Below are 13392 nucleotides of genomic sequence, written 5' to 3' on the forward strand. Positions count from 1 at the left end.
TAAAATCCCTTTAAAGTGGCTTCACCATCTTCATGTCAGCAACAAAAATGCCATCATCTCTAGTTTGACCCTAAAGGAAATGGTACAATCTTAGGGCAGGGAAATCAGCAATAGTAACAATATCAAGTGGTGAACAACTTTTTCCCACTTGGGCAGAGCAGAGAAGGAGGAAAGGAAAGAGAAGGGTGATGAGATATAGCTGCTGATTGAAAAAAGTTCAGTACTGGGGCAAAGGTAGCTAATAATCCTGAGGGAAAAGAAGAGAGCCACATATTGTGAATTCAGTAACTCATAAGAAAAGGGTAGCCTTGGAGCAGACACAATGCATGCTTTGGGGGGGAAATTCTGTTCCCAGTTTTAGGGCAAAAATGTTGGTGGCTTGGGAACGGAAGGGGTAGGGGTAAGTGCTGGGCATTCAGGAATGGTGGGGTGGTTGCTTAACTAAATAAATAAAAATTGAGCTGACTAGAAAGGGATTGTAAAGCCAGAGAAGGGGGCAGGTTATTCAAACCAGAATGAAGGTAGGATCTTGAACACAGGTAGCACAACTCCTGGACAAACTAATTGGATATAGTATAGTGACAGAGTCTGTTGTGTCAAAATGTTCATTGCTGAGATCTGGTGTTCCTTGATTTAATTACCGCTTTATTATCAATTTAGCTAATTGTCCTTCCCACCCAGGATTATCCAGAAACCACCTGTGCATTCCCAGCTAACGGTACTAACCCATGTGTGGTTTGTGTGTTTGTTTTGATGGCCGGAAATTTGTTTACTTGCTTTAATTTAAAACAAAATACAGCATGTCTCCACACTAATTATGGAAGGGTCAGGAAGAAAATGGAGGCACTGTGGTAACAGTCCATGTATTTTACTGGTGCTAAGCAGGTTTGTGTCAGTGACTGGATGTGAGATCTCCTGGGACCCCTCATGTACTCTTTCCTTGAGTTTTCTGATGAAAGAAAGGAAGCATATAAATGTAATTAATAAATGCTGTCAATTACATATTAAGCTAAAGCAGCAACCACTCAGAAGACAGAGCAGGGAGAACACATGGATTATGGTGGTGGTATATATGATGCAGAATTGCTTGAAATCAGTAAAACAAGAAACAAGATTTCAATTTTATGTCTTAAGATTTATATGGTCAGTTTTATTTTCAAATGTTTTGGAACAAGTAATAAGAAGAAAATAGCAATTGTAAGCCATGTTCAAAAGGATCCATTGATGGACAAAAGCAAAATGGTTTTTTAAAAAGTCAGTATTTTGGCAGCTAACCCCCAAACCTGAATTTAAGAGTGCTGCTTGTTTAAATATGGTCTGAATTTAAGTTGTTCCCTCATTAATTTCCCTGACCATTTAAAGGTAACCTGAACAACAGATTTCTGCTCTGCTGACGGTGGCTTTTAAGTTTTGCTCAGATAAAAAGCACTTGTTTAGGAAAGATGGAAGGGTGCTTACTACAGTTGTTTGCTGGAACAAATTCCTACCTGAATGTAGAAAGAAAACAGCTGAATGGATCACAGTGCTGCCTTCACCCCTGCTGCTTTTCCCTTCCTGTTCCTCTTGCCCAGCGCAGGTAATTTGCTGGTGCTCCCATGTTGAGTCATGGAGTCCATGGGGAAGTTCCCCCCATTAGTTTCTTTGCTTTAAATACCTGGCTCTTGCACCCAGCAGACTAGAAGCTGTGTGGAGACTTTGGTCTACATCTGTGGAGCAGCATGATTTGTTGCATAACACAAAAGGATCAAGGAAGCGAAGGTAACTTGTGTTTCTCCTTTGAGTGCCTTTTTACTGTCCAAAGTTCAGGTTCCAAAATAGAATAAATGCGAAGGTTTAGCGGAACTAAGCCTAAACTAGAAAGAAACCTACTACATCACTGCTGCTGGCATTAAGGAAGTGTCAAATTTTAATACAGTGTTTGAAAATTGTACATCTAAGTGGAATAAGTGTACTATAACAAAAAAGAACAAAGCAGCATTCAAAATATACAAAACCACAATGTTACAATTATTCATATGGGCATATTAGTTATTATTTATCGTAGAAGAAAGTTTTCTACTTATCTAAATGCTCTCTGTTGTTAGATGCTCAGCTTGGATATCCTAATAAAAGGCAGACATTGTGTGTCACTACAAAGTGATCAAGCTTTATGTGAAACAGGCAGTCACCGGGAGCCCCGACTTCTGTTGCTTTCTGGCTTTTTGGAAGAATTCACACTGGCTATGGCCAGTGGATCTTTACAACACAAAGATCAAAGGACTTTACCTGACAGTAATGTAGGACTCAGTTCCTTCTTGAAGGGACTGCTCCACCATGTTGATACAGGTTTTGTTTGTCTATATTTATTGTGCTATTTATGTGGGATTGTTGAGCCTGCTGAATGTGACTTTGTTCATTTTTGTTACTGTACACTTATTCACTATTTAAAACACTGTATTAAAAATTGACACTTCATTCTTTAATGCCAGTAGCAGTGGTGTAGTAGGTTTCTTTCTGGTTTATGCACAGTTCAGCGTCAACATCTTCTTCTCCCTGTCCCAGAGTCAGGTGGGTCAGTTGTAATCCCTTTTGTCCTTCCTGTTATCTCTGCATTATGTAACATACTATGCAATTCAGCATTTCTTTGTGAGCACAGAAGCAGCTGATGCCTTCTTACCTGCTGGTCACAACCTTTCCACCTATGGCCAACATCTCTGTTTGCTGTTGGAGAGACACAATTTTGCCTTTTGGTTCTGGGGCTAGGTAGAACATTTTACCTCCTTTACCCAGCCACTGAGCTCCCTTAGAAATGCCCCCCCTTTGAAAATTTTGGGTATGGGATGCTACAAGATACCAGACATATTGAAAGAAAAGAATGATATTTTGAAAATAATGTTCATCCAGATCTGAGCAAAGGAAACACTGTTTAGGTCTACCATCCAAACTAGGAAAAGCTTATTGTGGAACAAATATGCATGTTCACTAAGTAATGCATAAAAAGCTAAAGCACCTGTAACCAGGCAGCCAAAATAGTAGTTTGGGCTTTTTTTCTTTAATAAACAGAAAGGCAATAAAACAGAAAAGTAAACTAGAGATGGACTTGCAGGGCATTTGCCGATAACATAACCCTTGACATAAGTGAATTCTTTCCCTGTTCAGCACACAGTTTGGAAGGGTAACACCACGGACCCATCAGTGGTACAGGGTTTGGGGGAAAGTATTCTTGTGCAATCTCTCCTTTGCTGCCAATGTTTTTGCAGTCAATAACACGTACTTCACCCTGAATTTGGGCCTGTTAGTAAAAAATAAACATCTTCTTTAGCAATTTTATTATGTCTCACTACACCCGTACAGTGGAAATGTGTCTTAGCCGCTTTTTTTTAAAAAAAAAGACCAAGCAGCAACATGTTGGTGCTGAAATGTCTCTGTGTTCTAAGAAAGATGAAACTGAATTGTCCTCAGCATCTTGTTCAGCTGTCATTTACGCCATTGCTCCAGAGGCAGGCCTTTCTCCTTCACTGTGGTTCAGAACTCCTCTGATTTAGGCAATTCCGATATCTCCATATCCATGCCTACTTTTCCAATAGTGTTGCTGCAAGATTTTCATTTGGTTGACGTCAATAACTCTTTGTTCCCTGTTCAGTGTCAGTCTGGAGCATCTCTTCATTAAGCCCTTGTGGCCCTGAGGCTCCTTCTCCCTGAGTGTTGTCGTCATTATTGATTTGGGTGCTTTCTTCTACCTGATGAAACTGTTGAGTTGCAGCTCGCTGCTGCTGCTCTTTAAGCTCTGTGTACGACCGGGAAAAAGTGTGAAATATGGAAGTGACGGGAAAAGCCATCAGCAAAATGCCACTCAAGATACTACTCAGGGCTACCACTTGTCCTGGAATGCTACGAGGCACCATGTCGCCGTAACCAACAGTTGTCATGGATATTACAGCCCACCAATAACTGCTAGGAACGCTAGTGAATTCATGCTTGGCTCCCATTTCACTCTCTGCCAGGTAAACCAATGGGGAAAAAAGCGCCATAGCAACACAAAGGAAAAGGAGGAGGAGTCCGAATTCCCGTGTGCAGCGGCGCACGGTAAGTCCCAGAGTCTGCAGCCCCAAGGAATGCCGCGCCAACCGCATGACGTACAGGATACGCAGGGCTCGCAAAAATCGGAGGACCAGACCCACTCTCTCCAGATACTTATTTCCAACTCCGCTCCCCCCAGGCTTGCTGTTGTTTTTGGAAGAGGCCATGTCCACAAACAAAGAGATGTAGAAAGGTAAGATAGCCAAAATGTCTATAATGTTGAGTGGGGTCTTCAAGAAGGCGCACTTGCTCTCTGCCTGGATGGAGCGCAAGACAAACTCAAAGGAAAACCAGGCCACACAGACAGTCTCCAACACAAAGATGTCGCGGCACTTCTGGGAACATTCACCCTGAGGGGAAGGCAGAGCAGACATTTAGCAAGCTAGCAGAAGTATTTTTGAGCGCATGAAGACATGCCCATTTAATGTCAGTTTGTTTCGATTTCGCACACAAGTCATTTGCTTTGTATTAAAATCCATAATTAGAAACCCAAAACAGAAACTGAGTGCGATGCCGTGGCATCGGGGGACATATTACTAGAAGCCTCTTCCTTGAGAAGCCATTTCAACTCCTTTGTGTCCCACATTCTCTGCGCTGAATCTGGGGACAATAATTTTAGAAAAACCTGACAAAAATAGATGTTCAGACACTCCTCAGTCCTTTCTATGTCATTACAGTAGCTGTTTCTACTGATCAGATCAAAATCCCACTGATAGGTGTTATAACCTTGCCAAATCAACAAAGAGACATCATGAGCACGACTTCCACATTAGTGTTTGAAACCCCCACGTGGATCCCCATTCTTTGTGAGAATAAATTGAGATCGCATGCCATATAGAACAGATTGCAAACGGATAAGTTCTTTTTGTATGAAAAGCAAACAAAGCAATTCTCTGAAACTATTTTCCCATTTCTATATCTAAATACCTACGTTAGAGCTAAGCCTTTAGGGATAGAAAATTGTTTAATGGGTGATTGTCTTGTCAATGGCTTTCATGGCTGGATTCAAGTGGCTGTTGTGGGTTTTCCGGGCTGCGTGGCCGTGGTCTGGTAGATCTTATTCCTAACCTTTTGCCTGCATCTGTGGCTGGCATCTTCAGAGGTGTATCACAGAGAGAAGTCTGTTACACACTGTGTCTTGTGAGAAGGGAATGTTTAGTGGGGTATATATTGCTACAAGTCCCACCCAAAACACTTACTGATTGGTTCCCCACCCCGGGACATGGACAATATATACCCCACTAAACATTCCCTTCACACTGGACACAATGTATAACACACTTCTCTCTGTGATGCACCTCTGAAGATGCCAGCCACAGATGCAGGTGAAACGTTAGGAACAAGGTCTACCAGACCACGACCAGAAAAACCACAACAAAGAGTGACTGTCTGTTCCTTAATAGGACAAGATGATTTTATCACCTTTTTCACTTACAAGCATACTTTCTCAACACTTCAACTGGTGAGCAACAATAAAAACATGACAGGCTTTTCCTCCTTTATTCCACTTCCAAATACAGCCACAGAACCATTAATTTTGGCTTTTTTGGTATTATCTTTCTGGTATTAAACTCCTTGTAAATGTTAACCACCTCTGTCAAGGGAACAGAGGCTTGATTTAAATGCGTAGCATGGGTTAAAAGCACTCAGCCAAAGGACTTTGTACCTGCCCAGTGACTCACTGAAATTGGGCTTCTACCTTGCAAAGCAGCTCTGCACTTGGCAGAGGTTTTTTTACCCGGGTGGTACCCAGTTTAAACAAAACACTGTGTGAGCCCACAGTCCCATGGGTGAATGATTAAAGACAGTATCAGAAGGATAGCTGTGTTCGTCTGCAGTAGAAGAATTAAATTTGAGTCCAGTGGCAGACTCAGAGATTGGGGGGGAGGGGGGGCATAAGCTCCAGAATTTTGATTTTTGAAAACTTATATCCCCACCTCCATCCCTCCAAATCTTGTTGGTCTCTGAGGTGCTACTGGACTTAAATCTAGCTCTGCTTTTAATGAATGCATTACACCAAAGTACGGGCTAGATGCAGACTATTAGGGCAAGCATGAGTAATTTGCCTTTATATTTCTCATGAAGGCAAGAAAATATATGGCGCAGAGGGAAACAGATTTTTGATATTAAAGAATTCATCTCCTACACTGTTCCTTGCCTTTGTTTTGCCTTGGTGTGGCCACCTTCTTTTCTTCATTTATGTATTTCATGACATATTGTACCATTGTTCAAGCTCTGGAAGAAGGAAAATGGGCTTGTGTTCAGGAAATCAGACTGAACGGAAGAGTCCATATGCTGCGATTATATGATAACAATTCTTTACCCATGGGTGAGATAAAATAACTTCTGTTTACTTATACATCTTTAAACTGATCTATAAAATTCTGGATTTACTAGGGTAGATCCTAATCCTACCCTAACATTCCACTGAGCAAAGTTTATTTATTGTATACCTCACACCTTACACCAAGTCCTGGAGTAAGGGAATCCATTGCTTAAAGTTACAGGTGCTCCCTTTTATCATTTTCAGATCTTTTAATCCCTCACTGTATTTTTTTTAAATTTCAGATTTTTTGGTAAATCTGAAGCCCCTTTCAGGTTTGTAGAAAGATCTGTCCTCCCTATTCACAGCCCCAATCACCAGATTTGTATCCAAAAATGTGCCAAATTCAGCAGACAAACTGTGCTGCAGGCTTTGGGCTGCCTCCTCATGTGTAAACAGAGAAATATGAGGAGACCCCACTAGAAGTCCACTGTGCAGCGAAGAGCCTCAAGGCAAGTGTTCCATGTATAATGGGCTTATATGTCCTTTCATAAGACAGGGATCCTGGAGTCTATGGCATTTTCCCCTTGGCCAAAACATCCTGGGGGAAAACTGGGATCATACATATAGAGATGTTTCCATCTTGGTTCCTCCCTCCGCACGGCAGCCCGGCAGCGTGTTCAGGCCGGGAGGAAGAACTCCAGGTGATTACACACGGCCCCCAATTCACTTTCATTTTCCTCACTGATGTTGCCATGCATGCGCGCACTGTCCCGTTTTTCCACCATTCTGATTGGCTGCAGCCAGCAAGGCAGGAAAAATAAACTGGTCCATCTCCTGCGATGTTTGCATGGGAGTGGGATCAGCACCTTTTCCCCTCCTAAAGAACCCCCAATTTAATAGTTTTTTTGAAAGGCACAGAATAAGGGAAATCTCGCAGGGCAGGCCTGACCCGTAAGCCATGTGGAATTAATGGCCCAAACTGGGATGGTTCATTTCCTTACCCCAGGATATACTGGCCGTGGGGAAAATACCTATGAGTTGGACAGTCAGAGGACCCAGGCTGGGAAAATGTCCCATTCCTTAGCAAAATCTTTCATCAAGGCTTACAATCCAATCCAATCCAATGCCTTTATTGGCATCTAGGATGTAAAGTAATACATAATAGACACTAATTTAAAATATACAGAGATGTAAAATAAATGGCATTGTGCAATACAACACTGCATGGAGTTAAAAAGAAAAGAGCTAATACAACTGTAGAAAGGACCAGAGCAAAATTTAGCACCCTTTCTTTGGAAGATGGGGTTTAATGGCTTCCTGCAGAAATTTAGCTACACTCTCACACATTTCTAAGATGGAGCTATTCAATAGGAGGATCAGCTTGGAACTATCAGAAAACACATCTCAGTATCCCCATGATTTTATTCAAGAATTTGGATTGGACACAATCAAGGGAACGATTAACTGCTGCAATCCATAGAGGGATTCCATATGATAAATGAGCACCTGTTTTAGTGTTAAAGAATTTCAAGGCTGCGGGAATATATTGGTTGCGCCTGTTATAGAAAAAATGGGTAATCGCTGAGGAACATGCATTAGCAATGGCTTTTGCTGACCTACAATGAATAGTCCAGAATGTGTTATACTGGAACAGAATTACTAGATATTTAAATTGTTTAACCTGCTCCAATTTATGACTATGTATTTTCCATTTACTGCGTTTCCAGGTTTTAATGAAAAAAAACACCCTTAGATTTCTCGTAATTTATGTCCAGACTATTAACCAAGTAATATTCAGAACAACAGTTTAATTGCCAGATCAAGATTTACAGTTTTGCTGAAACAAGGCCAATCACAACCTCTCTTCTAGAAGCTACTGCATTGCCAAGGAAGCTGCTGAGAAATTTTTTAAAAAGCAAAGCCAGTGTCATTTGAGTCCATGCCTAGCATTTGGCTCTCTTTTTGTTTTTGCTACTACAAATGGCAAGCATCTTTCATGAGACTAATCCATTCCCTTTTCAGACTGTTGGGGAAAAGCTTTGACTCAGATATTTTAAAAAGCCAGTATTTAATCCTCAGTACTTCCTCTAACCCCCTGCAACTATGGCAGAGGATGAGTCAGTAATAGTGTGGGAAGCAGACATTCAAGCAGAACAGGACTTTTTGGAAAAAAATTAGATAAATGCATGGAGGATGAATCTGTGAGATGTGATTGCCCATCACAATTAAGAGCAAGAACTCCACATTCACAGAACATAAATGTTTGATTACAGGAAGCTAAATAAAACAACAGGAAGTCACTCTGTCATTTTGTACCTACCCTTAAGTTTTCCAGGGACATGAAGCTGGCTACTATTAGAGACAGAGCACTACTAAATAGACCCAGGTCTGAATCAGCAAGGTGATTCTTATATTCTTAATATAACCAATGTATTGCTGAGATGGAAAAGACTACAGAAATATAGGTTGTAAACATATACAGTAAGACACACCCAATAACCTTACAGTAGATCTTGAGGCACTATTTGCCAAGCAAATAGTAATGACCTAAAAAAAATTCTCTTATTAGATTTCATGGTCAATCCACAGAATTAGACATTTTTTAAAAAGTTTCAGACCTGGCTGAAAAGGAAGGAAAACCTCATTCCCCCACTTGCTCTGCTCCTGTGGCTGGCTGCATTTCTCCCAGGTGTAAACAGTGTTGCAGAAGGGATTAGTATTCTTCTCCAAGGATTGTGTGCCTAGTGGCTTCCCTAATGCTTGCAAGAAGGCACATTATTTTACAGAACACTACATGAAAAGAGAGCTTCAACACTGATTTCTTGGCTTGCCTTAGCAACCCAAAATGGCACCTGAAATAGTGGGTATCAAATGAACTGATTTTTCTTTTTGATATGCCAGTACATGTGTTTTCTGTGAACCCTGTGGAATTCCCAGGTGCAGATATCATTTATTTAATTTTAGGGGGAGGGTATTTCCTGTGTCCCTTTTCTAACTTTCAGGGTTTTTTTTGTGCAAAATCTGCGACTTCTGTTGGTTTTGCAAAAAGCAATACCCTTGCCCTTGGTGGTCCTGTTGCATAGATTGCTTTATCCAAATTACAAGCCACACATAAGTATTAAATATATTCAAGTATCTATCAGCTTCACTTTTACCTCACCGTTCCTCTTACGACCAAAAGGCAGAATATATGATTTCCCGCTTCACTATGCCTATTGCTGTAGAACATATCATGTTCTAAGATCACTGCTGTAGAACATGTCATGTTCTAAGATAATTGGTTCAACTGATAGTAGAGCTACTTCCACAAACTGTCAACAGAAGCAATAGTGTGTTCTAGAACTGAGCAAAGGTCCAATGAAAAGACCAAAAGGAACTGGTACAGGATGATGAGGAGCGAATATCCATGGGAACCCCAAGAGTGGTCTTGTGGGAACTAGAATTCAGGCAATGGGTAAACAAGATGGTTGCACCAGTAAATACATGCTCCATAATTTAGTCTGATTCTAGTGATGCTTAATTTTCATCTTACTTTCTGTTCTTGGGTATGCTGTTACCACTGCTATCCCAACTTCTAATAACGCAATTGGAGGTAATATCAGCTGACTGAAAATAATGGCTGCCACATGCTAAGACAACCATGAAAAATAGGCTCTTACTGAGGTTTCATTGTGAACTTTTGTAAAGAAAACCTGCACATCCCAACCACAGAAGTTTGGATCCCAGGCAACAGCATCAGAGTTATCCTAGAAGAAGGCAACTTTCCTGAAAACCCCACCCCTCTACTTTGGCCCCTAAAGTCATGCTTCTTTGAGATGGTTAGCCAGAAGGAACAGTGTAGAGGGCTGACTAGAAGTCAACAGCTAGAGGAGGAGGAAATTGGCAAAAAATCTCTCTCTCCACCTCCACAAATGGGAAAAACCATTCTGTCAGAGGAGTTGCTACTGCTGGAACAAACAGCATAATATGATCCAAGCCAAAGTCTTTTGGAAATAGCTAGAAACTGTGAAGAGGCTATACCCAATTCTTGAGACTGATAATGTTTAAAATATTTGCAGAAGTACAGCGCTATTAAAATTATTTTCTTTCACATATCGCTCACTAATTAAATGCACAAATATAAGCAAGCCAGGGAAAGGTGAGCATCACAGTTGTTGAACATACAAAGGACTTTTAATTATTTTTAACTCTTAATTATTTTTAAAACTTTATGCGTAGATAAATGGTGACTTTCATTCAGGATTTTCAAAAAGTATTGATTTTTTTTTGCAATAGATAAATGTACGTAGATTGTCTCCAGTGATAAAAGCAAGGCACCTAATTGGCTAAAAACCTTTAATCAGTTGAAAGCCTAATTTATCTATATCCCATTAGGGGAAAGAGAAGGACTCTGTGGATGAGCAAGAAAGATTACTAATAGGCACAGATGGAAGCTTAACGAAGCCCTATGTCAGAATTCTTCAAGAGACTATATTCAGATTGGGAGGAGGGTCGTTTTAAAATCTTGCATGCATAGAGTATTCCTGGAACCTATCAAACAATTCATTTCACTGCACTATTGTACCTCAGTCATGGCGTTCTTACATGCAACTTTTTTGCCCTGGAACAACTACCATTGGGAAGCATTTTGCTTCCTCATAGCATCACGGTGTTTCCATACACCTCCTGTGGTTTTCCAGTATTTTCGTAATCTTTGTCAAACCATTTTTATTCTGATATTCTGGTATAAATTGCAACAAAGCTGTTATGGCTGCTGTATGCTTGAGAAGTCCACATTTTTTTGGTCCCACCGAAATCGGCACTTTGTTTGAGGTTTCCTTTATTTAAATCAGTTATTGGTGCATTGATACAACGATATGTCAGTTACACACAGAGAAAGACCCCGGTAATGGATGATGGGAGGTCAGCACTGGGACTGGGGCAGCAGTGCAGAGACGCCCCAAAGAATCACTGTCATGTTGAATAGACCTTCACATTCTTCTGCTATGCTGTAACCACAGAGCAGAAATTAAGGAACGAGACTGACTGGCAAAAGTAGAAGTCAATGCCTTTAAAGGAGTCGTTCCCAAACTTTGTGAAATCGTGGCCTACAAGTCCAAATTTACTTTGTATGGTGACCCATCCAGGGATGGCCTAAGGGATTTGTGCACGCGTGCGTGTGTGCATACGCATGCTAGGCAAACTATGACCTTCATGTCCACCCATTCCAGCATTTCATTTTCTATAGAGCCCAACTAGGTGCTTTTAAGAATCCAACAAGCATTACCCAAAGGATTCCCCCTCCATGAACTGCAGCCAGGTAAGCAGGAGGTCATCTCATTCTCTTTCTCCTCCTTAGCCAGCTGGGACAGCGCTGGAGTTTGAGGAGGTGCAGTTGGAGGGAGGAGTTGAGTTGAGGAGATACGTGAAGATGGCAGGTGGTGGTGAAGAGGCTGGTGGCAAGGGGGTTGGAGCAGTAGGTTCCCCCCTGCTGGTAGAGAGGAAAGAGGCTGCTGAAGGAGCAGTACTAAGCCAGAGCCCATACATACACATGTATGGTTTTGCCATGGCATACTCAACAGCTCCCACCTACTCTCCAACCTTCCTCCTTTCTTTCAACTACTAAGTGAAATTACTACTTGGTGGGCAGCTTCCCCTCCCCCCATGACTGACACAAAGCGGGGAGGGGGGATGAGAATGTCAGAAGTTGGTAAGGAAGAATGAAAGAGAAGGGTGCAAAAGGCAGCAACTGCCAATACAGAGGGTTCGCCTGTGACACAGTTTCAGAGGTTTCACAACCCACATTTAAGTCCCAATCCAGTGGGAAACAATGGCCCCTTCCGCACTTGCAGAAATCCAGTGGGAAACAATGGCCCCTTCCGCACTTCAATCCACCTTCACAATTGTTTGAAAGTGGATTTTGCACAGAAAAACCCAGCTTCAAAGTGCATTGAAAGTGGATTGAAAGTGCATTATTCTGCATGTGCGGAAGGGGCCAATGCTTCAAAAGACACTGCTGCAAATACAGAAGCCAAGTGAATTGTCCGCCAGTGAAGAGGAGCTCAAGGCAGCAGAGGGAGTAGAGAGGAATGAGGCAGGGAGCTATATCACCTATAATTCCCTCCTGCAACAAGTTAGTACTGGTGGAGGAAAGGCAGAGTAGTGACCAAAGCATCCATTTTACAATTTCCCATGAAGAAATACTATTGGGGAATAATCCACTGAGCCTGTATTGACGGATACCAGAATTACTGTCTTCCTTTTACACGTCTCTTTAAAAAATAAGTGCACAGTGCCATATTTTTCTACATGGGCTTAACGGCTCTGTCCCCAGTAGATCCGCAGGCAGAAAAGGTGCCCAGTCTGTCATGCTGCTTTCCTCATAACTGGAAGATGAGTGTACAATGTGATAAATGTGATTGTTTGTGTACTCACACTTGAGAATAGGCAAAACATAGTGGGTACATGTTACTGAACATAATGGATTGGATCCCACAGAGTGTTTCTATTCACAAAAGGATTTGAGAGCTAGCATGGTATAGTGCGGTGGTGGCGAACCTATAGCACGGGTGCCAGAGGTGGCACTCAGAGCCCTCTCTGTGGGCACTCGCGCACAGAGTTCATCATGTGGGGGGGGTGGAAAATCACACCCCCACACACACACACATATCTAGGCTGGCCTGGGCATGATCCTTTACCTGGGAGTAAGCTCGGTTGCTGGCAACGGGACTTGCTTCTGAGTAAATCCTCCTAGGATCGTGATTTACCCATTTGAAGCATTGCATGGTTGCTTCACTAAGCTTACTCCTGAGTAACGCATGCCTTAAAGCCAACCATTTTTTCTAAACTAAAACCTCAGTATTCAGGTTAAATTACCAACACGGGGCACTTTGTGATAAATAAGTGGGTTTTAGGTTGCAATTGGGCATTCGGTCTCGAAAAGGTTCACCATCACTGGTATAGTGGTATTGTATTGCTGAAGAAAGGAGTGTTGGTATATTTTCTGGGGTACCATGCAGTATGTTCAGAGTACTGAAGCAGCTCTGAAAGACCCAGGTTCAAATCCTCCCAGGTGCCACAGAAACTCA

The 13392-nt window shown here is 41.8% G+C and overlaps 1 protein-coding gene across 1 annotated transcript in view; it reads right to left on the reverse strand.

Annotated features, from left to right (window-relative positions):
- Window positions 1-3293: 3293 nt before the first annotated feature.
- KCNG2 (potassium voltage-gated channel modifier subfamily G member 2) overlaps window positions 3294-13392 on the reverse strand; it is a 36570-nt gene continuing 26471 nt past the window's right edge. Inside the window, exon 2 of the mRNA XM_048507144.1 lies at window positions 3294-4409. Coding sequence (XP_048363101.1) covers window positions 3597-4409 — 813 coding nt within the window. The 3' untranslated portion in view covers window positions 3294-3596. The remainder of the gene's footprint in view (window positions 4410-13392) is intronic.

The sequence above is a fragment of the Sphaerodactylus townsendi genome, linkage group LG09, assembly GCF_021028975.2.
Source record: "Sphaerodactylus townsendi isolate TG3544 linkage group LG09, MPM_Stown_v2.3, whole genome shotgun sequence".
Taxonomy (NCBI): Eukaryota; Metazoa; Chordata; class Lepidosauria; order Squamata; family Sphaerodactylidae; genus Sphaerodactylus; species Sphaerodactylus townsendi.